General features: G+C 37.7%; 1 protein-coding gene across 1 annotated transcript in view; it reads right to left on the bottom strand.

Annotated features, from left to right (window-relative positions):
- The window catches only part of LOC591506 (UPF0394 inner membrane protein YeeE), a 28,496-nt gene extending 2,006 nt beyond the window's left edge, over positions 1-26,490 (bottom strand). Inside the window, exons 1-8 of the mRNA XM_030984147.1 lie at positions 26,363-26,490; positions 20,192-20,843; positions 5,669-5,910; positions 4,887-4,941; positions 4,190-4,292; positions 2,343-2,466; positions 1,281-1,341; positions 399-568 (exon numbers count right to left, since the gene is read on the bottom strand). Coding sequence (XP_030840007.1) covers positions 399-568; positions 1,281-1,341; positions 2,343-2,466; positions 4,190-4,292; positions 4,887-4,941; positions 5,669-5,910; positions 20,192-20,768 — 1,332 coding nt within the window. The 5' untranslated portion in view covers positions 20,769-20,843; positions 26,363-26,490. The remainder of the gene's footprint in view (positions 1-398; positions 569-1,280; positions 1,342-2,342; positions 2,467-4,189; positions 4,293-4,886; positions 4,942-5,668; positions 5,911-20,191; positions 20,844-26,362) is intronic.
- Between the last annotated feature and the right edge of the window lie 1,080 nt (positions 26,491-27,570).

The following is a 27,570-nucleotide window of genomic DNA, read 5'->3' as shown; positions in this document are numbered from 1 at the left end:
TCCATGTCTTAATGTCCTCCTCCCATTTGCATCGGCTCCCCTCTCGGTCGTGTACCTTCTAATAGACTCTGGTGTCTTTTAAATAATTATGGCCGAAAATTTCGCCTTTCTTGTTTAAATAAGCCCTGCCATGTGCAACATTTATCTGTTAGTTTTCAATTCTTTCCATGATATTCACACTTTTATGTTGTATTTATGTTGTATTGTATGTTGTATAATAACTGTTGATATCTGAATCCCTGGACCCCAGGGAAGAACAGTTTTGTTATACTAACAAAGCTGAATGGGTTATCCAGCCATTCACTATACCATTGATTTTACTATGTACATCCATTTTCTTTGTATTGTTTTTAATATTGTGATATGGAAAATAAATACCAATATATCAATACACTCACCTGCCACCAATTTTCAGCCCCCCTCTTGAATTTAGCCAGGTATGGTGACCACGATTCCATGCGTTCGGTGACGAGGGCCTGGGCACCTAGCGTACAGAAACTACTGCTACCTCCTATGGTATCACTCACTATTAATACCAATGGAATCTGAAGGCAACCAATCATCACCCCTGTAGACGAAAGAACAGACAAATAGATGATATCAATAATGATTTATTTATATCTATTTGTTATATATCAATATATCATAAATCATTTATGTTTATGAAAAATATTTATATTGCTTTGAGAAAACAATTACAGAGCATAATGAACAGATTAAAATCTAGAACAAAAAGTAATGAGAAAATTAGGCGATGGCCTCTACTGAGAAGCTTATAGCTTCTAAATATAGACTCACTGACTATACAAAAAGCTTCTACTGCTACTAATGATAATCATAACAATTATGAAAATATGAAAGACAATAATATTAATAAAAATAATTATACTGATATTAAAAATAATCGTATTAATAATACCGGTTTCTTTAAAGTATTGTACCATTAACTGACTAATCGCTTTCAGTATTATATATTATTATCTCGGTCTCTATATCTTATTAATATTCGGCACATTACAGTGCACGTTTTCCACTCCTTGGGGAGCATTCAGGCTAGTCGCCTTTTCATGGCCACGCGCTTGCTAATCCATCAATGTCTAACCACATGGGTGGAGAGAAGCAATGTAGATAAAATGCTTTGCTCAGTGACCTAAGTGCCGTGTAGGGACTCAAACCCATTTCCAATCAAATGATTAACCCACTCGACTTCGACACCTGAGTCTATGGATGAAAACGGATGACGATTTATCGTGTTGTTCACGCCAACTATGATATCTTACCGGAAACATATGGGGGCCAGGCCAGCGTCTCAAAAAACCACGAACCTTCTACGTTTGGATTCTGTCGCAAAAAAAGCAAAAAAAATGTCAATTTATAATTGAAAAATTATATTCTGTAACCACCATGCACCAAATAATTATGATAATATCAATAACGATTTTTTTTTTTTTTTTTTTTTTTGTATAAAGCGCTTTATCAGTTAACAACTTACAGTATTATCATTACGGTTTATAACGATCCTACACATATTTGACGGACGCGCACATACCAATAAAATCACATTGACTCTCGCAAATAGTTAAAATCCACTTCATTTTGCAGTAAATCGCATCTTTTATGTACCCAATTTCGAAACATTTTAAGGGTAATATTAACACATTTGAAAGAGTCCTTAAAAAGAGATGCCGACCTTTGGTACCTTTTAAACAAATCGTCCGGATCCACCCCTAATATGATGTGTATTCCAATGAGAAGTATATTTTCTACAAAGATTTGTTAAATTGGGAATTATGAAGTCTTTGTTTCATTAATCGTCAGATCAATGAAATGATGTTATTCTTTCTTTTAATCACATTTTTTAATTTAGAATTTGTTAAGATTCTGATTCAGATTTTTTTTAAAGAGAAACCTATCCTATACGTGCCTGTGATTTAAAGGTAAACGGAAACCGAAAACAAAGCTTTCAATTATAAAGTGAAATACTGGAATTTTCAGACTCAAAATATTTCCCCAAAAAGAATCTTTCCAACTTGTGTTTGCAGTCCAAAAGCTAACATAAAATCAAACAAGGATACGTCTTTAAAGAAAAAAACAGATTAATATTCAGACTGCCTTCCAAATGCTCATTGCTCCCCCAAACCTACCCCCACCCACCCACCCACACGCACACACGCACACGATGATATACAAGGGAAGACACATTTCAGGCACGGTGTTATAAAAGAATGGTTTCGGGAAAGCTTGAGGGTTCTTTCATTCTTTTTCCTTCATTTTCTACGTGTACCACTCTTAAATGAATAGGTGGGTCCCTTTAGAACCGCTACTGGCAATTAGCCACTTACTAAAAGATCTGTTGTCCATGGTACTAGTATCTCGATGGTTACAACTGCCAGACCCATCAAGACCCCAGCGGCAAGAGCGATAGCAAAAAACGGCACCTTCCACTTTTCGGTGTAGCTGTCTGCTCTGTATATAGAGAAGTAAGAAATATCATGTCAAACAATATTGCGACGAATATCACGAAACTATACGTTAAATATCTAAGGAGAAGTTTTCTTTTTTAATGTGATGGTTTTGGAGTCAAGGACTCCTGAGTAGGCAGATGTTGGGTTGATACAATTCTATCAATTATTGGTGTATGAATTTAGAATACAGTCAAACCTCTCTTTTAGGCTACGCAAGGGAAACAAAGAAAATTGCCACTGTATAGACAGCAGCAGGGGCGACGATCCCGGGGGACGGGGGACACGTCCCCCCCCCCCCCTCTATTTTTTTAGGGGGCGACGTCCCCCCTCAAAATTTGAAAAAGTGCCAACAAAATGTATAGCAAATACTGATTAAAGACTGCAACACACTTTTAGGCTCTGGAGGGCCCAAGAGTGCAGCGTTTAAACAAATAAAAATGCAAAAATCTTCTCACTTGGTAGCTACGCTCCCTCGCATAATGTACAAGTAAATACCGAGAAAATTGAAGAGTGAAAAAAAAGTATATTGCTAACGTTTATACTATAGATTTGCTAAGGAATGTAAGTTTTAATACAACATAACTTCAAAAACATGTGAGGGGGTAGTCACTTCCGTCACCTTCACCCCTCTCATTCACTATACTCCCTCGAATTTGCGTACTGATGGGGGCGGGGGGCTTTGGGGGCAGTTCCCCAAAAATGAAATTCAAACGTGGTTTATTCCTAATTCAATACCAGTGATTTACAAATGTTGTAGAAATGGCATGATTTTCCCCTTACCTTCCGGGTGCCCTGCCTCCTGGAGCCCACCAAGGGCCCTAAGTCGGGCCTTGCCCCATGGAACCCACCAAGGGCCCCTAAGTCGGGCCACTGGTTGCTCATCTGACCGAAAATAAATGCCTAAAACACCTGAGCTTCCAGGAGCTCTGCTCCCTGGACCCCACGTAGGGTCCTAAGGCGGCCCCTTGATGCTCATCTGACCGAAAATAAATGCCTAAAACACCTGAGCTTCCAGGAGCTCTGCTCCCTGGACCCCACGTAGGGTCCTAAGGCGGCCCCTTGATGCTCATCTGATCGTAATTTAATGCCTAAATCTCCTGAGCTTCTGGGGGCTCCGCCCTCTGGACTCCACCCCTGCATGCCAGCGTCACAAATAAGGTATCAAAATATGCTCATCTGACCGTAATTAAAAGCCTAAAACCCCTGAGATTATAAGGCTCCGCCCCTTGACACCCGCCGGTGCTACCCCTGGACCCCACGCCAATGTACGCTCCACTCTACTTTGCTTTGCTCTACCTGATCGTAAATACTTTAGCCATCCCCCCTCCCCACTTTAAAATACGTTCCCAGGGCCTGCGTAACGTGTAAGACTGGTGGTGATGCGGATTTTTTTTTTTCTGCCCCCCCCCCAAAAAAAAAAAAGTTGTTGCCCATTGTGCCACTGCTCCCTCGTCCCTCGCAATTCGTCCCCCCCCCCCCCCGGTCATGAAAATAAATCGCCGCCCCTGGACAGCAGACCTTTCTCGACAGATTCTAGAACACAAATTCTTTCTGTTTTGTATCATTACCATTTAAATGATAATCATACTAGCTGTATTTCTTGAGTATTGAACAATTATTCAGCCACTGGCTGCTATTCATGATCGGACTGCTATTAATAAACACATGAATAAATGAATGAATAAACAAATAAACAAAAATTGGGCGCCGATGTCGACACTTACAAGTACTTGTCATAGGGCTTCGTGGGCGACATCATCTTCCTTGTCCAGGGTTCAACCAGAGCGTACAGGTACACCCCGACCATGCATCCAAAGAACGTCATCGCTGCAGCAAAACAAACAAACAAAAGGGGAAAACATAAAGAAAAATGATAAATTATTGTACCATAAAAGACTCGGTTCAATTGCATTTAAAAGAGCGATCCTTCTATTTCTCATCATTTTAATACAACATCAAGACGATCGCAAGGGCTTTCGATAAATCAATTTAAATACCATATTGTATTTCCTGTATTAATCATATTCATATCAACGCGCAAGGCTGTTGAAATTACCTTAGGTTGATTTATTTTAATTCTATAAACAATATGTGTTATAAACAATTATCAGTGGCGGATCCAGGATGATATTTGTTGTTGTTGAAAGCTTAGAGGATTAAGCCGAAATATTTGAGCGTTGCATATAAACCCTGTACACCCTATGAAAATTGCTAAGAGAAATAAAATCAATATTGTAAAACTAAGCTTTAAAAATGACCCATTAACATTTAAATTCGATGAGTAATAGCATAGTATGCATTCCTCTTTGAATACCCCCCCCCCTGCCCCCTTCCCCAAAAAGAATAATAAAAAATAAAATAATCAATTTGTAATTAAGCCTTTAAAGTTGGACTCTCTTTGTTTTTTATTTTTTGACTCACCTCCTCCTCCATTCGACAGCCATGCTCCGATCTGAACCAACACCATTCCTGGGCACTGTAAAATAAAAGACAAAGGTTAGGAGTGCATCTTATAAAAAAGAAAGTTAGAGGCCACTGTGAAATAAAATGCGATAGATTGGAAAACGACCTACTCTTCCCAAGTTTTAAAAAAATAATTGTAACCCTAGATTTTGCTTCGGAACCAATTATCAGCGCATACTATACAAGGAATAAATCATATCCAGTACTTATATCGCAAAGGTCGACAAAGACAACTTTAGTTGAAATAAAAGCACATCACATTCGTATCGGGGATTCGAACCCACAACCTTGCCACTGAGATTCATTGAAGTAATCTCTTAAATGATCCTGCCAGATACTAATTTTAAACCTTTATCGAGAGAGACTTGGTAGATAAAAATGTCTAGCCTATAGTACACTAGCACCGAATAGAGATTCGAACCCTAAAACCTATCGATTGAAAGCCCATTAAAATCTTGTGAGTATTTATTTTAAATCCGGGGTGAATGAGACAACTGCAGATGAAGCCTTGTCTATTATTAAGACACATGCACCGAACAGAGATCCGTACCTTTAACTTCTCTATTAAAAGCCCTGTGGTCAATGAGCTCGTACACCAACATAAAAAGACGAAGAAAAGAAGGAAATGAATAAGAAGAGGAAGATCAATAACTAGAACAAGAACTAGGACAAGAAAAAGAAGACAAAGTGGCATATAGGATAGAAGAAGAAGAAGAAAGAGACACTCGATGTTTACTTACCGACCCGGAGAGCACCATTGCTGCCCCGAGGATGGCCCCGCCGATGGTGACGGAAATGATGCCCTTATGTGTGAGGCCGGCGACATAGGCCGTTCTCGAGGACTCGAAGACGTTCTTTGTGAGGGGGATGACGGAGAGGAGAGCGAGACAGAAGCAGCTGGTGGCGGCAGCGGAGAGAAACATCTTCATCATGATCCATCGCTGATAGATGAATTGCCCCCTGATGGTGGCCGTCTCGAAAACTGTTCGAAAGAGATGGATGAGAGAGACACTGATGAGAAGGAAGGGAAATATAATTATGACTAAAGGAAGAACAATATTGATACTTATATTATCCTGCGTAAAAACACTATTATTGTTACTAGAAGTAGTAGAGGAAGTAGAAGTAGTAGTAGTAGTAGTAGTAGTAGTAGTAGTAGTAGTAGTAGAAGTAGTAGTAGTAGAATAAGTAGTACCAGTAGTAGTAGCGGTAGTAGTATCGTCATCAGTATCATAAATATTATTATTTTTCATTATTACTACTATAATTTTTACAATCATTATTATTATTGTGATCATTATTAGTAGTAGCATTTGTAGTAGTAGTAGTAGTAGTAGTAGTATTTATATTATTATCTGTACTAGAAGTAGCAAAAGTAACACTCCACGTCGACTGATTTTAGGCCATTCCTGGTACCGACATTTTGGGGTTGATTTGTTTTCGATTCATTTCGGTTTCGATGATATGACTGAGGAATGAGGGGGACCAAGCTGGTCCATTACGCTTCGATCCAAAAGAATGCCCGTTTTAGTTTGGTAAAACGGTAGTAAGAAGAATGTCATCAGTCAAGTGTGCAAAACCGATTCATTGTTCTCGTTCATTGATCCTCTTCACGATAATTTTCAGCTCGATTTAATACGATTGTGTTAAGCCGTCACAGGAGGAAGCAGAGCTTTTATAATGGAGCTTTACTATATCGCCAGAAATAGTTTTCGAAATCAAGACTTCAGAAGAACAGAGACCAGTAAATAGAAGAGAATTTTCGAGTAAGTCTAGAATATGAGTTTAATGTTTCGGTGGCAATAATCCTGCATTTTCAATATCTAACACCAACTGAGTAACTCTCTATATTCTACTACTACTACTACTACTACTACTACTACTACTACTACTACTTCTACTACTACTACGATTAATAATAATAATAACAATAATAATTATTATTATTTTTACACAGGGAATTATCATCAGCCTCATTCCTGTTCTTCATGAGCGCCATGTAATTCCTTTTACTGCAATTATCGGGTACCCACTTACACCTGGGTATAGAGAGTGGCAAATGTGGATTGATGTCTTGCCATAGGACGTTAGTGGCGGGCTTGAATTGAATACCGAAGCTGTGACATCAAAACAATATATTTTTAGATTTTCTCAATTTTTTCTTTCTTCATTTTCCGAAAGAGCATAAAAAATAATGTCCAAATGCCGAAAACGAATTGAATATGTTAAGTATTGGCTGAGATATGACCATCTGAATAAATAGATTTCCTATAGGAACTCAGTGTTATTTTGCTCTGGTTCATAACATTACGAACGAGATCAAAATAACAATGAGCTTCTACAGGATTTTTTTTTTCAATTCAGGTGGTCATATCTTAGCCAATATTTAACATATTCAATTCGTTTTCTAAATTTGGACATTATTTGTTATGCTCTTTCGGAAAATGAAGAAAAATTCACACCTCCACTGCATGTAAGCATTAATTCATATGTGCCACTCTCCCCACCCATGCTCCAATGGGTAACTACAGGGCCCTCATGAAAGAAAGCATTACTGATTAAGAATCCCTTGCTAAACAAAAACATGTTTTATTAAATTGATTTGATTTAACAGCGCTTTTCATTCGATTTTGAATATTTACGTCACCCTCATATGTATTTTTGTTTCAGAATTATAAACAAAACTGTATCCAGAGAAAATAAAAGTGCAAATACGCAACTATAGCCTTTCGCATATCCTTTCCCTGCAAGGATGACGTAGTGCATGCAGGATCTTATATCTCTCATCGGTGTTATGTTTCATACCGGATATCCGAATGACCAATGCCTGACCATGCGGAGGAGATAACCTCATGATTTTGGCGGGAGAGAAAGAGACAAAAAGTTTATGAATTAAAATCGATACAATCCAGCCGACTCTCTGGTTGCTTTTGCAACGTTCAGCACCTTTAAAGAGAGCACTCAGTTATGGCAAATGTGAAAAACTCTTTTGAGAGCTTTCTAATTTTGTTAATGAAATTAAAGTCACAAATGTTATCCCCTCAATTGATTTTAGTCAAATTGAGATAATGTGTAGAAGAGGACTAAGGCCACAGGAAGACCAGCTCTCTCCAGATACGAAACAAACAGTGCACAACACTTTGAATTAGTTACACCGCAGTCTTCAGAAGGAAAATGAATGAACATAACCATAAACTATATTGTGTGAGGTAAAGCAAAGATAGCCACAAATGGAATATAGGAAAACGTGGATCAGAAAAGTAACCCATACCCAAAGAATGTGGCGCAATAGTGGGTATTTATAAACTATTTTACAGGGGAGGGGTTGAAAAAATCTTCCACACGCTGATTGGTGAGGGGGGTGCTGGAATCCTCTTCAATCCGGGGGAATATACTATATCTCGGCAGCTCCCATGTAGCAAACCAATTACACGCTGTATTACATCTTTTAGTGGGCATCAAACTGAGGGGGGTGTTGCCCAGGTTAACCTCATACTGGATACGCCGCGGCCACTGACCATACGCCATGCACTCCAAATCGAACGATGCCTCACTATTATGTTACAGTTTTGACAGCAAAGTGTGTGTTCTGTAGTATCAAGATTTTTTGACAGAGATCGAGTACATCAAAATGTAAGATATTATGTTTCTCTCGAGGTCCCAGATAAAAGAAACAAATGCGGGTATGAGAAGTGTTGTATTTGTTAATACTAGCATTCATTTGTCGCCTTTAAAAAAAAAAAACGAGATTTCGATTGGTGATATCTTAATAAATACACAACCTTTCTCAATGAAATTCCATAGACAATCTCATGTCAGTATTGCCTACAGTGTAATCGTTCTGTGAATTTCAAAAAGAATTTAAAGGCATCGTATAACAATGTTAAATCTGAGATGCATGGCCCTACGTGTTATCAGTGTCTGTGATATAGTGTAATATTGAAGCCCTAAAGAAATGCGCTTCAAAATGATCATGAAGTGCCTGAAAATAGTAAAAAAAATCTTTGAGTGCCGCGGTTTTACCCCAATAGACTGTAGTGAAAACGAAAAATGAAATTTCGATTTCCAATCACAAATATCTTGATAATCAGACAGGCGATCGGCTTGTAAAAGTCTTGGGATTCCTGACTGACCTAAGGATCAACCTCACTATATTCATTCAAGCGCAAGCTGAAATGTCATCTCCTAAGCAATTACACTATACTGGTAGAAGAAGCATGATGTTCTTTTAATAATATTATTGATGTTCAAACTGAATGTTCCTTTTAGTTTGCTGTTGTTGCCCTTCAATTGCCGGGATGTCATTGTGCTTCGGTGGCCGGGGAGCGAGGTGCATGCTTTGTTTGTTGTTAATGTATGTCCGACCTAGCAGCGACAGGTTATGTACTTCGCGCTCCTGCTGTTGAGTTTCAGTGCATTACGGCAGGTGGATATGGCGGCTTGTCATCAGCAAACATATTTAGCTTTACATAAATTTGTATCGAAAAAAATGTTTTATTCATGTTTGTTCCATCATACCAAGATGCTGGCGTCATTGACAACCAGTCTGTTCGCCAGCGCGGCTACACTTAATTTTTCTACAGCATCGTACTTTACCGGCACACACCCAGCGACACTCCCTTTCAAACAATGCCGACATTTTGGTATGCTCCTATGAGAATTACCATTGCGTACGGGTAGTGAAAATGTAATACATATGTTGCTAAGTATATGAACATTGTTTTTTTTTCTTCATAATACGTTTCAATTTAATTTAATTACGTTATTTAATAAAAACAAGACTATATCATTGTTATAACTTCCGGAGCCTATGGCCTACGAGCATTGCTTTCTCCGTTTAGGCTCCATCAAATTTCTTCCTTTATTTAACTTAGTCGTATGTATTATTCTTTTTGTTTGTATAAATGCATCTAAAAAGGATTACAAAAATGTAACATGTCAAATGTAATGATGTATTATACATCATGTGAAATATGAAAATAAACTGAAACTGAAACTGAAATTGAATTATGATTGCAGCACGAGGTAAATCCAGGTTTTTGTTTCAGAATGTTACCGAGTCACTTTAAGCGAGAACTACATAGGTATTCATTTTTTTTTGTAAAAAAATAATTAGCATTATCCAAACTGTTACAAGGAATACGCTTTGAAAAGTATCAGTGCACAATAAGCGTATGTATATACAAGCACGGCGCCTGATCATTCATGGCAAACTCTTAAATTAATTTCAACTCTAAAGGATGCTTTATCTCCAAATTTTATCGTTCAAAAAAATAAGGAGTCGTCGTTAAGGGGTTGGTTCGTGTAAATTGTATAAAATTGCGAGTCTGAACAATTTCCGGTTCCACCGAAGTAACCTTATATTGGGATCAAAAATCTTTACCTTCATAAATAAAAGGACCCGCATAATTAAAAACAAAATACATCATCTCAAAGGATTTTCGGAAGCTTTCATGATGACTTGGGACATAAACGTCGCATTATGAATATTACTAGAATCATGGATAATGAATACCAAGTCTTCGCTGAATTCGAGACAACAACATCAAATTGTCCCACCTTTCAAAACTCAATTGGCGTACATTATTAAAGTGCGACACACCATAGAGATAAGCACCCTTTCAAATTTTTTCGACAGAAAAAGCAACTGAGAAATGTGGTAACATGATAATAGATATTTTCCATAGCGCACATAAATTATTATCCACCACGCAAGGTGCTCAATTTGCTCCAATATTACCCCGGCTCTGCTAGGCTACCAATTTCAGTGCTTACAGCATTTAAGAAATTATAATATATTTTGGGAATTAGGCTCCCCCTTTCGAAATCCTAGAGCTGTCCTTGGCTGCCAGTCTATTTTCATGATCAACATCACCGTTTTAGTGAGTATAGAAGCCACTTTTTGTTTTGATATTGGTGAGCATTGGAAACGGTGGGCAAATTAACATAAAATAAGGAGAAGGCTGACAAATCATTGTCATCTTTACCAAAAGCCAACTTTCTCTTTAACTCGACATCATGCCGAGGTCGGAAATATCAATATCATCATTCTTCCTCGGCCGTGGAAGCCAGGAAATTAATATGTCGACGAGGGATATTACGTTATGCACTGGCGGGGGATGGGGGGGGGAGGACATCCGGTCCATGCCCCCCTTTAAAACCCACGTGGTATATCTTACACGACTCCAACAGTGAGCCCCGATACCATCTTTTAGGATCTTTTTCTTTATCTTTCGTCCTTTAAAAAATCCTTTTCTTTGTGCTTGTTTGCTTGTCAGATAAATTAGTTATAAAAAATATTTCCCCCTCCTCCCCACCCCCCCCCCCCCCTCCTTCAAAGAAAACCCCGGATCCGCCCCAGCGGGAACCGGTGACGTATCCAGAAATTCTCAGCTCTACGTTGAATTTTAATTTAACTTCATGCAGTATCGCCAACATCTGTAGCAGCAAGACCCACGCAGCCGTGGCCATGACGGCGGAAAAGGGAAATAATCATAAAAAATTTAGAAAACATGGCTGAGCTAATTTCTTAAATATGATAAACATGAACAGCACATTAGCGTTGTTAAAGAGGACGAGGGGTAGGGACTACCTATAAGTTTTTTCCGTAAAGGTCTACACAATAATCGAAATTCACCGGTTAATATAATATTATTATGATGATTAAATAATTGTCATGATAATTGTTATGATAATCTGAATTTGAATAATTACAATGCATCATACATCATCATCATTGAGGGAAGGGAGTATGCAAAATTCGTTTTCCCGAGGGCACAAGACTGGTGCCCCCTTCACAGCCCCCTCCCCCTCCCGATCCATCGCTTACTATCAATATCACCACTTATAAATATTATGAACCTGTTTTCCCCTTATGTCCGTCGTTTCTTCATCGCGAGGAGCCCCTCTCACCCTCCCCCACTCCCCTCCTTCCCTCACCAGATGGAAAACCTGGCTACCTGAATGCAACAGGAAACGTATAATTTGATAAATCGTTTTCCAAGTCATGAATGTTCTCAATTGATAGTGTTTCCGTATCTTCGTCAATGTGCGGTTGCAATGCGCAGGATTTAATTATAAAAGGTCGCATCAATCGTAGAGAATTAGCTAAATAGTAATGATTATCATCATAATGATAAGTGTACTAAATATGTAAAACATGATACAAACTTGCACAATTTCAACGCGTTTCCTATGTTTATTTTGCAAATTCAGTTAGGCACCTAAACAAAATATGCATGATCTGAACAAGCCGATTAAAGCAGAGTTATAACCACTAAAGAAATATAAACATGCAGTATTATATTTCTCTCCGTTTCCAAATATCATTGCACCCAACGGAATTTCTAATTTAATGATTGAACTTTAGCTCTACTTTATACTGGTACACCAACAAACCCCTCATCCATTGTTTATATTTCTTTGTTTAACCTCATTAGCATAATAAAAAATTACATGCTGAGATGGAAGAAACAATAATACTAGAATAATAATTACAAAACTAAATATATGAATAATTAAACTAATGTATAAACAAAAATACAATAAAAATAATAATTTTAGTATCATTGTTTAAGGCGTTTCATTCATCTCAGTCAAAATTCAAAAATAGCGGAAACTATGCTTCCACGAAATCAAATATGCATTGCCTTCATTATGAAATTACAAAACAATATTAGGAGAAAACAAGAGCAACAAGAATACTTTTTAGATGATGATTTGCCTGATAAGTGTCATAGCTATAGATTGAAAACGCCGTTGGGGTTTGAGTCGAAGGAAGTTGAGTAAGGATCGGGGAGATTTCCTGTCTGAGCTTGGAACTAAAAGAAATATAATAATCATTTAACTACGTGCATCTGATTTGATCTAAAATGCTTTGCAACCCCCCCCCCCCCCCCCGACTTCTGTACACTCTTAAAAACTAATTGACTACAGATATTCGGTGTTTTTCAATCTCATCAGTTTTCGTAACTCCCTCCATGCTTCTCAAAATGAAATCTCATGTTTCGACCTTCGGTTTTCTGGAGGAGGGGGGGGGGTACATTGTGTTTACTTCTGATTGTATTCAGTCGCAACAAAAGTCACCAACTCTATTTGTCAATTTTCTTTTTGTATAAGTGTGCCTTTTTCCCGGTCGTAAAAGGTACATAGTCCTGACACATTAGCGCGATTTTCAACAATCTTCAAAATCCTCGCTTTGCAAAACTTGACAAAAGGGCATTTGATGAGGAATATGACCCTTCCTTTTCAGTCATTGTAGGCCCCCGTCCATCAAACACGTTGGAGAGGTAAATAAACACTTGACGAGTTTCCGGAGAGGTATAGATTTTCAATGCAATGGCGGATCGAGGGGGCACAGGGGCACAGGGGCACGTGTCCCCCGGCCAAAAAGGGGAGGGGAGAGAAACGAAAGAAGAAGTAAAGGCTGATGGCCCCCCTCCTTTTTTTTTTCTTCGTTTGCTAGTCATGGAATTTTGTAACAGAGTTTTCGGACTTTTGACCACCCCCCCCCCCCCCCGGCTGATCCGCCACTGTACAGTCGCCCTAACCTTCCATTAAAAGTCCTCGAAAGGTCGATCGGACCAAATCTTTCATCAAAGTTTTTTCTGAAGTACACCCTCACGACTGGACTTTTGACAAACTGACAGCCAACTCGGAGTCCATACTAATTGTTCACTATTTCTCTTCAAAGCCCGACAATATACATTATTAGAGTTCCGTTTCATCAAGTATATACCCGCAAGGCTCGGCTTTTGATAGACTGACAGCCGATATCACAGTAATGGATTGAAGTGCACAATGCATGGCTTATCATATACCCTAAATAAGATCCACTCTAGCTGACTTAAAAGGAATGGTTTTTCAACCTATTCATAGGTTCAATCAAACCAGAATAGTGTTGTCAATTTTATTGCAAAACTACTTTCCACAGTGTCCCTTATTATATACATACTATGAGAGGAGCAAAGTGGAAAAAAAGTGTTTGCTTGCAGGAAGATATTCGTTCGTATTTTTCCTCAATCAATGGACAGTAATAGAAAGAGATTCTGTTTCGGAATATGGTATTACGCTGCAAAGGCGGTTGTCGGACTTTACTCTTTAAAGTCTTTCTTTTCCCTCACAATGATTATGCCCGAAAATTGGCTCAAATTCAATGCAGTCATTATCAAACTCGTGATTTAACAACAAAGAAAAAAGTATGTTGATGTAGACAAAAATATCACGCAATAATTAAGATCAAACTTGAATAATTGCTATACAAATACCTCACCGACTTTGAACAGGTTAGATTTAGATAATTACGTTTTACGGTTCATATACTTGAGCCTATATCTTTGCAATTCAAGCCGAATATATACCCTGATGAGGTGGATTACTTGAACTGGCACAAAATTATCACAAGAATAGTTTGTCCTAAAACATAATTTTGACCGACATGAAAGAAAAAGACTACCGGAAACTGACAAACTACTGTTTAAATACAAATTAGATGCTAACCGTCATAAAGTAGTGAAATTTTCCCAGGAGAAAAATATGAGGATCACTATAATATTTAACGCACAGTACCCCTACTCCTTTTTGTTGTTGTTGGGGGGAGGTATCAGGTATGTACACTTCACGTATAACGTTGAATAACTTGAAAAGATCTATACCGAATTTTTACGTAAATTGACATTATGGCCGTTAAACTCATGTACGCATATACCCAATTAAAATTATAAGCGGTTTGTATTTCAGGAAGTTGATATTTTAGAACGAGGATACACGTATCTTGAAAAGGAGGGAAAAAAAACAAATTGGCCATAGTTCATAAAGGGCATGGCTTAAGTTCATGGCCGGTTCTCTCGAGGGAAAAAACCAGAATCGATAATTAGTTTAGAGCTTTTTTTATCACACCAGTGATGTTGTTGGACAAGTATAGAACAATAGCGACCGCGATTTCGCATACCAAGCATGAGGGGGGAGACAAACAAAAATAGACGACGCGGAACATAACTGGAATCGTATCTCCCTAACGACCTTGCCATTGCCACTCTACTTTGAGCGTTAGTCTGTGACCACGCGATATTATAACAAACAAGGATGACATTGCAATTATTTTACCTTTCAAAATTCAAACTTATCAGTTGATTTGAAGTTCAGATTTTAATTTGAACAAAGTCCGAACCCCGAATCGACCTTCCCATTACACACTTTGTCCTGTTATTTGTTTAGTGTAGGCGACCAATCAATCATAAACTAAGTAACTGATAATTCCCACAAAAAATAATACATTTTTAATATTTTTCTTTGTCATGTCAAACAAGTCAATCACAACTCTATTTTCTTGCTCGCTTGCTTGTCATACTGGATACTGCAGGAGCAAAGTTTGCTGTATACACAGTAACAGTGTTGATAATACATACACCGAATTATACATCAAATTTCTGAGCGATTGACTTACCGTAAAAAAAAACTACTGAACCCCCCCCCCCCCTACCGTGCCAGAGAAGCATGATATCCCAGAGTTATCATTCTTGTAAACTTACATGTTGATTGGGGGGGGGTAATATTGTTGGTGAACAACAACATGTATTATCTGATCAGGATGCTCCACCTCACAAGTTGTAAATACAAAATTTATTTTAAAACAATAAACACATGAATTAATTAATTATTTAATACATTAAATTCGAAGGAAAAAAAACAGCAAACAGCAAATGCACTTTTCGCTACTGTTCAATACAAAAAATTGGCCTTGATGTTACAGTGTTTGGAAGAAAAAAAATTCTAAGCCATATCGTTGATATTCTAATTCAGTCATTCCCTTAGCTAATTATTGCAAATATTTGACGGAAGTTCCTAATTTTATGTTTCCTTTGTCCATATTTCGATCGGACGCTTGCTTTTTGTTCATTCCGCTCTCTTTGGCAAACTGTATAGGCATTAAAGTCCCGACGATACGATACGATACGGGGGAGCATTCAGTTATTGTTCTGGTGGAAATGCAATATAGCAGAGCTTCATAGCACAGTAACACCAGCGCCGTACGGTAATAACTAATAACGCGAGACAGCAATTGTTGTTATTATCGAGTTAATGAGATGTATTATGATGGCAATAGGAGGCATTTTCTCACTGGGGGGGGGGGAGGGGGGCAACCATGTTGGTGCTTTTACAAAATGAGTACTGAATGAAATGGGCTCTTGGGAGGAGGGAGTAGTTCCAGTAGTTATTTTTAAGTCCTATACACGAGGAGGAAGTGATTCTCTGTCAATTTGCATTTATTTCTTCCTTTTCTGAATTCAGATTAAGAAATAATTGCAATATTATACATTCAATACGAGAAGATTTGTTTTGTGTGCATCCTCTCATCTCACGGGTTGCAGGAAGAAAAAAAAAACGAGAATTTTAATCGTTATCTTAAAAAAAATAAAAGGTGGTTAGAAAGAACTGATGGTGTATCGAGAAATTGAAAAAAGAGGTAGTGGGGATCATCCTCCTATGGGGAAATTTGTCCTCTTGGATGGTGTTCGGGTGGGGGTATCTTTGCAGAAACGCGAGTCGGAGACCCCTTGCAGTTTATATATTGGCTTTTCCAGGCGTTTAGAGGAGAGGATAGGGGAGGGGGTTGTATGGCGGCGAAACTGGGAACTACATGAAATAATATTATAGAAATAATATTATAACAATAATGATAATAAAACGGTGCTTAAAAGGGTCTTTCCACCTGCCAAAAATGCATGTCATCACCCATGCACGGTTCACAACACAAGCCAAGGTCATGTCTAAAAATATATTTTCGATAGAAACATATTGTCATGCAATTAGTCAAGAGGAAGTCATAATGTTGTTTTCAAAATGTCTAGCAATCCAACTGTTCAGGTGCTAACGTGTATTACATGTCCCACTGCGAGTGTGGTATGATATTCTTTTCATAATTAATATCATATAATTTAACATGATGTATATGAATGGTTATTATCTGTGTTGAACTTTTGACCGTATCCTTGTGAAATACAGGTTTCATGTCATGTATACACGCAGGGTTCTTTTTGTACCCTATATTCCAGTCTTCTTCATGTTTCTGCCCCTCCCTCTATCTCTCCCTCTATCTCTCCTCTATTTATCTCTCTCGCTCTCTCTGCCCTTCCCTCTATCTCTCCCCTTCGTCTCTGGCTCCCTCTTTCTCTCTCTCTCTCTCTCTCTCTCTCTTTCTCTCTCTTTCTCTCTCTCTGTTTCTCTGCCCCTCTTTCTACCTATCCCTCTATCTCTCCTCTATTTATCTCTCTCGCTCTCTCTGCCCTTCCCTCTATCTCTCCCCTTCGTCTCTGGCTCCCTCTTTCTCTCTCTCTCTCTCTCTCTCTCTCTCTCTCTATCTCTATCTCTCTCTCTCTCGCTCTCTTTCTCCCACCATCAATCTAATAATAATAATAATACATAACATTTATTAGGCGCTTAATACTGATGTTTCTAAGCGCACAGTGTTCTGATTAAGAGAAGACTATAACCCGTAGAATTAAATTAGAAGAAAAAGCAAAAATACAAAAGTAACATAGATAATCTGTCGACCTATTTATCTCACAACATAATAATGGTTATGATTACAAAAAAAGGAGGTATACTCTGTTTTGCAATGGTAACCTTCTACCATTGAAAGCCTATATATCCCTATCGGGGCAACTAGATAAATAGAATCATGTTTAGTTTATAATACGCAATATTTTTGTTACGTAGTTAGTTTCAAACATGTCAAATAGAATTCCAAATGTCGGGTCCTTGCTTTTTTGAAATTCTAAGAGGATTTTTGCCGGCACTGTCTGGTTTTAATTTGATCATTTATATCGTTGATATTGTATAAGTAATGTTCCTGTGGTTGAATAATGAATAAATCATGCAATCCCAAAGCGACTGACCCTGATCGACCTACAGACATTCACCAAATTAACATAAATATAACAGGGCTCGTGGGAATTAAATACAGGACTTCATGACCCCATGAAAGTACAGGGCATCATACAAATTCCGCTGAAAGGGCTACCCGCCATATTTATATATATCTAATGATGTACCATGTATATATTATCTCTTTTATTATTGAAATGGTAATGGAAACAAGCAAACAATAACCATGTGACTACCATGGGTCACAGGACCAAATAATTAGTAGAATGGTCTAAACTGCCAAATAAACTAGCTTTCTATATGATGTAAAGTGCGCTACAAATTATTGTACGTTGAATCATTAACATGTTCATTAAGTGAGCGTCTTTCACCTTATAGTGTGTACCTGTGCTGCTGCCTAGCCTATTCTATTACAGGAGAAAAATAACCTTGACGTTAATGTTTACGAGCAAAACAAATGCTCGTAAGAAAGAGTTCAAAGTTTGCATGATCAACACATACATGTATATTTCAATGTAAATATGTACAGTATGAGGAATAGACATATAAAAACAGTCTTTGGTAACTGTCGTGGAAATAAATATATGCCTATTGCGAATTGATTTCAGAGAATAATAACGAAAGCAGTATACATTTCGCAATATACTACGATTTTATCCTCATATTACAGTACTTTATACAACAGCTTCTATCCAAGAATGTCATTTACGTATGTATTTACATCTTCTAACGGCTGCTTAACTTTTACTGTTCATTATTTTTTCTCACTTATTCACCAACCGAAGCGGGCCTATTTATTCATGGAGGACGGTTTTAAACGAATTATGCACATCTCGTTTCAATTTGTAACCCTTAGTTCGTTTACATTACATTGATCATAATCTATTTTGTGAAAGTCAAAACTAAACCTCAAGACATTTATCATATCAAGGTGATTGTTTTGACTGACCTAACCATCAGCAAATGAGGATAATATATGTTTTGTGTATTTGTTTGTTTGTGTGTTTGTTTGTTCAGTTATTCTCTCTCTCTATGGTTTAACATATGTGGAAATAATTATCGTGTGGTTTTTATCACTGTTTCCAATAAAGGATCATTCCATCATATTACAGGATATTACAAACATTTTTTTTCTAATTCCTGTATATATATTCCATTCTCGTATTCAAGGGAAATTAGTATTTGATCATGATTATTTATACAGGCTTGACTACATGACGAATTTCAATTATAAGACGAGCATTACTAATGCTTTTTTTAAATAGGCGATAAACAAGTGCATTTTGAAAAATCCTTTTCTTTTTAATGCGACAAGCATCAAGTCCAAAATCTTTATCACACCAAAACAACATTCATCTCAGCGATAAGACCGAAATATTAATGACCAACGAAGATAAGACCTCCAGAAAAAAGGTATTTTTGCAGAGTCGTCATGACCTTCCTCTGTGTAAATCTTCTATAAATTCAACAGTAAACAAACAAATAAAATCAAATGGATGTGGAGACGAGCTTGCGTTCTTGTGCAAATGTCAACATACCCTTCCCCCTAAAACATCACTTGTGTGCCAGTAAGTAGTCGAGTAAATATTTCGTCTTTTAGACGTAATTCATACAGCTTTTGGGGATTTTGACATGTTTAGATCTTGCTCGCCGACTAGAACTAATTCCATTAATATACGTTATTTATTTATTTCAGTCATTGTAGCTAATGATTTTATTGTAACTTTTCTGTTTTCTGGCGATATATTTGCGTATTTGGAGTGTCACTCTATTTTCTACATATTTTGCTGAAGGCAAAAACTCGTTTGGAAGCGACCATGTTTTGGTAGACGCTTTGTTTTTGTTTGGCTTTTTTCTTTGTGTTTGATCCATTCTCAGTGTCCTTAACCATTCAACCTCACATGATTCCCTGATGCCGTATCGATTCGGCTTGGTGAGCTCGAAAACCTTTTCTTTTCTATTTCTATAGCTGAAAACGTTTCCCACCTGCAATATATGTCCTACTACGTCGAAAAGGGCTATGGCTCAGCACAAATAAAACATTCACATTTTGTGAATTTCCAAAATCGCCTCAATTCTTCTGAATTCCATTTTTATCCAAAGAATATTAATTATGGCCAACCTAGCAAAGTTGGATATATAGGCTTATATCTCCGAATAGTTTTCTTCATGGTCCGTGGATCCTATTTGACACATTTATGTCAACTGTTCGTGGAAAATGAAATTATGCAACATGAATTGTTATAAAGATCTGGTTAAATATCAATGCTATCCTAATGTTCATTATTTCTAAATAGTTTTCTACTTGTTGTTACGTGTGTACAGTTTACATTTTCTTTATAAAAATTAATGACAAATGTTGTGGATTACAATCTTACCTCTTCCCTTTTCTGCTGCTATTCCGAAGATTATTCCACACAGAAAACAGGCTGCCAGCTTACCAACGGTCCTTGCAATGTTACTCCCAATCAAGGGCGAATTCTTTCTTGTCTTTGAATCCTTATAATCCGCTTCGGCTAAAATCGGCTTTTCGTCGCAGTTCGATTTTATATCAAGTCTGATTCCATTATGCCGGCTGTTGTGGAATGACTCGGAACCCGTTTCCGACGGGATCCTCGTCTTCGTTCCTGCCGTGGTCGTCCGGTGCATGTTCGCGTTCCTATCGGTGCCTATTATACCGTCTGGCGAAGATTGAGCTTGCTGCGACGATGTTTCTGCCGTCTGTTCCCGCGGTGAACTTTCCTCAGATTTCTGCGTGTTTATTTCGTTCGTAACAACGCACCGCTCCTCGATGTTCTCCGTACGCGGCATAGCGGATTCGTTGTTTGCACCCACTAGAGTATGTCGTCTGCTAGTGTTCGCTAAGAGGTGATAAGTGTCGTCTGTTATCGAGAGACGTGGTGAATCCCCGCCATCTGCCTCCCCTGGTAGCAATACCTGGTGCACTGTAGTCATGTTGACCCGTGACAGTTCCTTTTATATGCCAGAGATAAGTCCCCGTTCCGGACTTTGGGTTTATCCTAGGAGTGGCTGAAATCGATATAGGTAGAGCGTGTCAGAGCAAAGTATTCAAACGCAAACAAATCTACTGTATAGATAAAAAATTGTGTTCAAATGATTTCAGGTCAATGATAACTTCTATTATGCTTTAAAACAACTTACGCTTAAAGTCGCGTTCTGTTTTAATTATTATCTTTCTACATAGGCCTATAGGCCTATTTGCACAAAGAAATGTTATTTGTTTCAAATAATCGATGCACCAAGGTAAGTTAAAAACAAATATCTCATGTTAGTCTGCTATCTTTCCTTCGTGATTATTCTTCCATATAATTTTGCACAACGTTTTTTCGTTTTTCATTTTCCTTTCTTTCATGGAAATACATAACTTCCAGCAGTCAATGAATACTTCGTCGGTGTTCTGCTCTAAGTAAATGTTAGTGGGTACTCTTTTGTAATACTTTCTTTGATCTCATTTAATCGTTGTTATAGATCCTATTTATCATTGAACAATTTGTCAGTCGAAAGGATAAGGAAGCGAGAGGAAATAGTTGGACAAATCAATTAATTTCATAGTACAGTGAAATGACATAATATTTTGTGTCAATTCATGGCTAGTCTCATAACAACTTCGACCCCAAATTAGAGTTCCCTCTTCTTTCTTTTTAGAAGGAAGGAAATAATTCTTTGCAAGGAGAAATCTCAGCCCACTCTCTAAAGAAAGTCGCTCCAGTTGGCTACACTAAGATCTTCTTTTCAACTACGGGACAAAGCTCTTTTCTTCAAGATGGTTTTATAGATACGACGATAAAGTATGATCAGTGAATTGTTAGTACCGCCAGCAGGGCGACTTTCCGTCACAGTCTTTTATTTGGTATGTTACCTTTTTCTAACTTTTCATCAAACACCCTGCACTTTTTTGACATATCGCTGGGTTTGAGGTCTAATCTATTTGGTGGCAGACGCCTTTAAAATGTGATTACTCGATCTGTCGAGAACGCCGTGTTAATAGGGACTTTTAGATTTGCACAACGGCAAGGTGGATTGCTACGATCGACGTCCTTTTAATGCACTGCCTTGAATGGACGTCACACGTATCAGTCCACGCAAATCTAAAAGTCCCTACTGTACTGCTTTTGCTCGACGAATTCTTCTTCCATAACTCTTCAAGGCTTTCCTGAGATTTTCGTCAACATTCTTTCATCTGTCTTTGTTGACGTGATTTGTTGTTTGTTTGTTTGTTTATAAAGCCAGATAACAGGAAAGTTCGTCGAGGTTCAAGTGAATCGATTAACCGAGGTCTTTCAGCTTGAAATACATAATAGTGTTTACAGTCTTTCAGGAGTTTAAAAGGCTATAATCCAATTTTACAGGCGTGATCTTTGACGGTGACTGTAGCCTAGCTCTAATCCTCTTAGGTGATTGAATGACTTGAATTCCACTTTGGCTGATCCGCCAAGAAAAGAAAGGGAGAAAGAAAAGGATTAATGCCATGCTATTGGGGCACAACGGGTGGGTGCCCAAATTTAGCCCACAAGTGCCTTCATTGTGCACCCTTTCAAACTGTAAACTCTAAAGGCACCTGAAAAAAAAATATCTTCAATTATTTGTCTTGTCCGAATTTGGTGAGAACATTACCTCACCATTTTTTTTTACAGAATCCCCTGTTCAGGCATTCCACACATTTTTTTTCTCGGAAAATAGCAATTTCGTGTTTTTTTCAGAGAAATAACAAAGTTTACCGGTAGAGTAGGAGTGGTGGTCCTAAATCTGGCCGATTTGATTTTAATAATCTTTTCCACAAACGATCTCTCCCTATTTGCTGCAACGCGAAGATGACGTAATCCCCGAATTTATACGCCTGGTGAAAACAAAATCTTGGGCTGGGCGTGCGACTTCGTTGATAACTGATAACGCCATCTTCGGCGGCTTGAAAGCTAACGACCAGATTCTTCACTAGTAGGGGAAATGATGCATTTGTTGATGAATCATAATACATAGTATCCCAGGTTATTACCAAAATCCAAATTACCTTATTTCCCCTCAATGACATTGACAAGCCACAACTTGTGCCATATTTAAACAGTTGTCAGTTTTAAATAGCTATGGTTGATATTGATATAGGAAATAATTAATAAAATGCATCATTTCTCCCTCCACCACTGGTATAGTAACGGTACCGGTAAAATATTTTAGTACAGCATTTTTCGTTATTTCTATAAAAAAATTATGAGTTTATTATTTTTCAATTAAAACTTTATGTGACTGAACTAGTTGTAAGTACGATGTATAACGCAATTTTGTTGTATTAGATTGTCAGAGGGGGGGGGGTAAGAGAATGAGGTAACCAGGAGAAGATTCACCAATTATTTTATATTACCATACGTTTGTGTAACATCAAATACAACAATAATTTTATTATCGTGCCACCATATGCGGGGGGTGTGGATAACGGATAACCCCAAGAATTTAAAATTCCCCATATTCGGGGAATGAGACGGTAATTTTGTAGTTCTTATATCTTCTGTGTAATGTATAATATTCAGATTGCAAATGGCATTTTCATCATTATAAAGTGTCAAAGGTATTGGTGGCCTAGCAAAATTGTGCCTTTTGTGTTTTTTAGAGACATATGGCTCCGAATAGACTCATTAGACAACGCCCCCTATCGCCAGAGTCCAGCAGCCTAACATGTTAGCCTACTGACTTTTACCCCCCCCCCCCCCCAAAAAAAAAAAAAAAACGTTAAAAATTTATTTTTTGTTTAAATGGAAAGCACATCCACACCGACGTACGTTGATACTAGCTCTTTCTTTGGAACCCTCATGTCCCATTGACTTTTGAAAGTTCACCCCCGTAATTTGGTCAAAATAGGTCGCTAGCTCGCCATTGCCTACATAACACATGTGATACAAGTCGAACTTTGGACGCAACTTGACACGCGATTGTGAGGTTAAAGGTCAAGCACACGAAGGATAACAAGCATGAATTATCATAGATCAGTTCTGATCGGTTCATTATGTCCATTTCAGCCAACCCCCCCCCCCCCCACCGTAATTTTTCCATTTAGTATAGGCAAGCATTTTGCCGAGGTAACATGAATATTCATGATCATTACAGAGGGGTGCAATTGTGCACCACATCAAACTCCCCTACTTTAAGTCAGGTATTTCATTGTATTATGTAGTTTGGTAGGTTTATTTTAATAACTGTTTAATTATCAAGTATCAATGATAGTTTGAGATATGGAAAATGTTCTTGTATTCTATATTTAGCAAAGCAATCTCACATAAAAATTTACTACCAAGTGTCGTCTAATCCGCCGATTGCAGTCTGATATATATGTCCAGCGAGCGAAAATGAGACAACCGGAGCAATATGAAGTCCAACACAACGCAAAATGTAGCTAAAATTTCTTGAAAATATCTCAGCGGTTGGATATTTCTGCTCTAGGCTGCAGTTAATAATGCCGTTTGAAAAGCATGGAGAGGCAAAGAAGATTAGGAGACGCAGTCAGAGGGAGACCGAAAGAGATGGGGAGAAATGAGGAAAGGAGAAGCCCTCTACTTTACAAACACTATAGTCAGGCATGATGCCGACAACTGCACCGTTCAACTTGATTTAGTGGTCGACGGCACCCACCATATAGGGTGTACGAAACACGATCACGAAGAAGTTCGTAAAAAGTCAACCTAAGGCAATTCTCATAGCCTTGTCTACCCAAGGAGATACCAGCAATAATGTGTAATATCTCTTTGGTCTACCACTTAATATTTATTTATTTATTTATTTATGCAACAATAACAGTGCGAACATAACAATGCGAACATAACAGTGATGTTTACGTATTAAACCGAGCGCGATTAATTTATATGGGATATATTATAGGCTATTCAAATTGCGAATTTACGTGTGACTCCCACTGTCCCACATGATATTCACACTAGAATGGCAAGCACCATAAATAAACAATCCAATCATAACAACATTAACAGCAGCAGCAACATGCATTTCCACTCCCCTTCTGAAGGGATCCCTCCTCCTTTAATAAATTCATGGATACATCACTTCTTATCGTAGTCTTTGCATATTTAGTTTTGCTCTCTTTTTTTTGGGGGGGGGCGACGTTTTTCTTTCTTGACGATATCTCTTTTTGCGAACAATGTCGCTTTTATGTTGTATCCTTATTCTATGAAGCTGAAACTATTCCAACCTTCGTTGCGAAAACTGTACAATCAACTGGTTTGTTGCCCTCATCGTTCACATACCATATAGTTTTAAATGTTCCTTCTTTTTTCTTCAGCTCTTGAATATGCTTTAAAAAACATTTTTGGGGGAAGATAGTTTGCATAGTGAATATTACAATTTAAACTAATTTACATTTCTAACATTTTCTGACAAATCATACATTTTCGTTTTCCTATTTGGAGGTCAAAAGTTGGTTTTTGCACTTATTTTCACTTCTTTCAGAAAAAAACAAATGAAATATATTAGTAAGAAATCGCATTTTGAAATGCAAACTATTTCAGAATATTGCGATTGCACTAAACTAATGCTTTGAATAAAATTTTCTTCGATGTCTATGATCGGTTGATGTTAAATATCTATAAATACATCATCAATATGAAAATGATATACATAATTCAAGCGAAAGATTCAACGAATACTGTGGTTAGCCTCATCCTAAGTAAACGTACATATAAGCAGGCACGTAACCACAGGGGGGCACGGGGGGCACGTGCCCCCCCCCCCCCAAAAAAAATAATAATAATAATAATAATAATAAATAAATAAATAAATAAATTAAAAAAATCCAAGATCAGTTGAACTTTTTTAGACCCCTTTTTTTTTACCTCGATCGATTACATGTATGTGCCCCCCAAAAAAAAAAACAACATCAAAGTCTGGCTACGTGCCTGCATATAAGTGCAAGCAACACGGTTTGTACAATATATATGTCTGCTAAGGCCTCACGATGGAGTGATTTGTCATTCCGTAGTTTTTCAAGATTTCGTTTAATATCTTTCTGTATCGTCGTTCTTAAATTGCGTACGTATTAAAGTGATCTATTTTTGCGAAAGAATCCTCATGCAAAAGTATAATCTTGGTCGACACACCTTCCTTTTAAAACGTAATAGGAAATATAATATTGTAGCGTTGAATTCGAGTAGCGTATACAAAAGCGGAAGATATGATTGTATTAATGTGAGCCACTTTAAACAAAGGTGAAACAACAGAATAGGATTAAAATTGAAAGAAGAAAACATTACGATGGAAAAGGTATTAATATAGAAAAAGATGAAGACGATGGAGAAGATTAAGGAGGAACAGAAAATTAATATGGTAGCATGAAAGAGAGAAAAGTTTAAGGAGGATGCGGGAACAAGGAGAAAAAGAAGACGATAAAGAAAGAAAAAGATTAGAAGAAACAAAAATGATGAAAATGAAGGAAAGGACGATAGCGAAAAAAAATACTACACCAAATGATCATTTATTACAGATTAATGCAGAAGGTTATAAACAAGAGTAAATGCAATTAAATATCACCTTACCTCAGTATAAAGCAGTTTATACACTATTGATAATATTCCTTCAACATCTTGCGATATCAATCTTCTGGTTTAGAATAAAGACCAAAATTGAGATTGGCATAAGTTCCACACCATTCCGCACCATTCCACACCATAAGCTATATGCAATATAGTGTGTCCTCGGCCACACACCTTAGTGATTAAAAGTACGTGTGATACTGCGCAGTCTCGAGACTCCCTCTCGTGTTCAGACGAACGGTAAGCTATGGTAACCGTTTACGATTATTCTATGGAATTTGTTAGTGTGTAACAAAAGATATGTATGTATGATTTGGAGGTATTTTTACAATTACGGTATTACCCATAGAAGTAAATAAGACAATGATATCTTTTGTAAGCAGTATACACTGAGATTTTGTTTTAAAATAGACGAGAAAGCAATATTTAAAGAAAGGGAAAAAAATAGGTAAGCCTAAAGCATCATGATTTCTTCGTCTTTTCTTCTTCTTCTTCTTCTTCTTCTTCTTCTAATTCTTCTTCATTTTTTCTTCTCCTCCTTCTTCTTTTTGTTTGCTTGTCGGAGGGGAGGGGTAAACTCCCGTAGTCACATTACTGATTGTGTCCTGCTTCACTTTACCTGCCACGACTTCATCTCATGAATTCTCTTTTTATTCGTGGAGACCATGTGATGTACAGCTAGATGGATCAAGGAGGTGGTCTGCTCACACACAAAAAGCGCAGACGTTGCGTCTCAAGACTACAATGGCGCACGTCTTCAGGGCCTTTATTGGCGTGATTAATAACGCAGTTGGAATGATTACCCGTGCATGTGCAATTTTGCAAGAAAATTAAATTTGACTTGTACTCTTTTGCAGCACCTTTCAAAATGATTATCTCAAAAGTATTATGTGCTAATCATTAACTGGCTATCCAGCCAACTGAACATGTTTTAATTTCACTCGATGTTTTTCGTGATCATTCAAGACAGGCATTGTATTAAACTCGCGCAGGATCATAAATGCGCCCCCTGCTTCTTTTCAAATCTCTCTGATCTCGTCCGTACTTCTGCCTTCCTTTATCTGTTTATGTCAATCGACAACACCTCTTGAAAGAAATAAAACATTCTTTTTGATATTGATCGTTGCCACAATCGATTACCCACCGCCTCCCGAAGAAAATGGATATTGATTCTTCGTGCTTTAAGTGTCTGTGTTTCGTGTTCTTCTCAA

The sequence above is a fragment of the Strongylocentrotus purpuratus genome, unplaced genomic scaffold (genome assembly GCF_000002235.5).
Source record: "Strongylocentrotus purpuratus isolate Spur 01 unplaced genomic scaffold, Spur_5.0 spur5_scaffold_14, whole genome shotgun sequence".
Lineage (NCBI taxonomy): Eukaryota > Metazoa > Echinodermata > Echinoidea > Camarodonta > Strongylocentrotidae > Strongylocentrotus > Strongylocentrotus purpuratus.
Note: the sequence above shows the minus strand (reverse complement) of the source record. Positions and strands in the feature narration are given on the sequence as shown.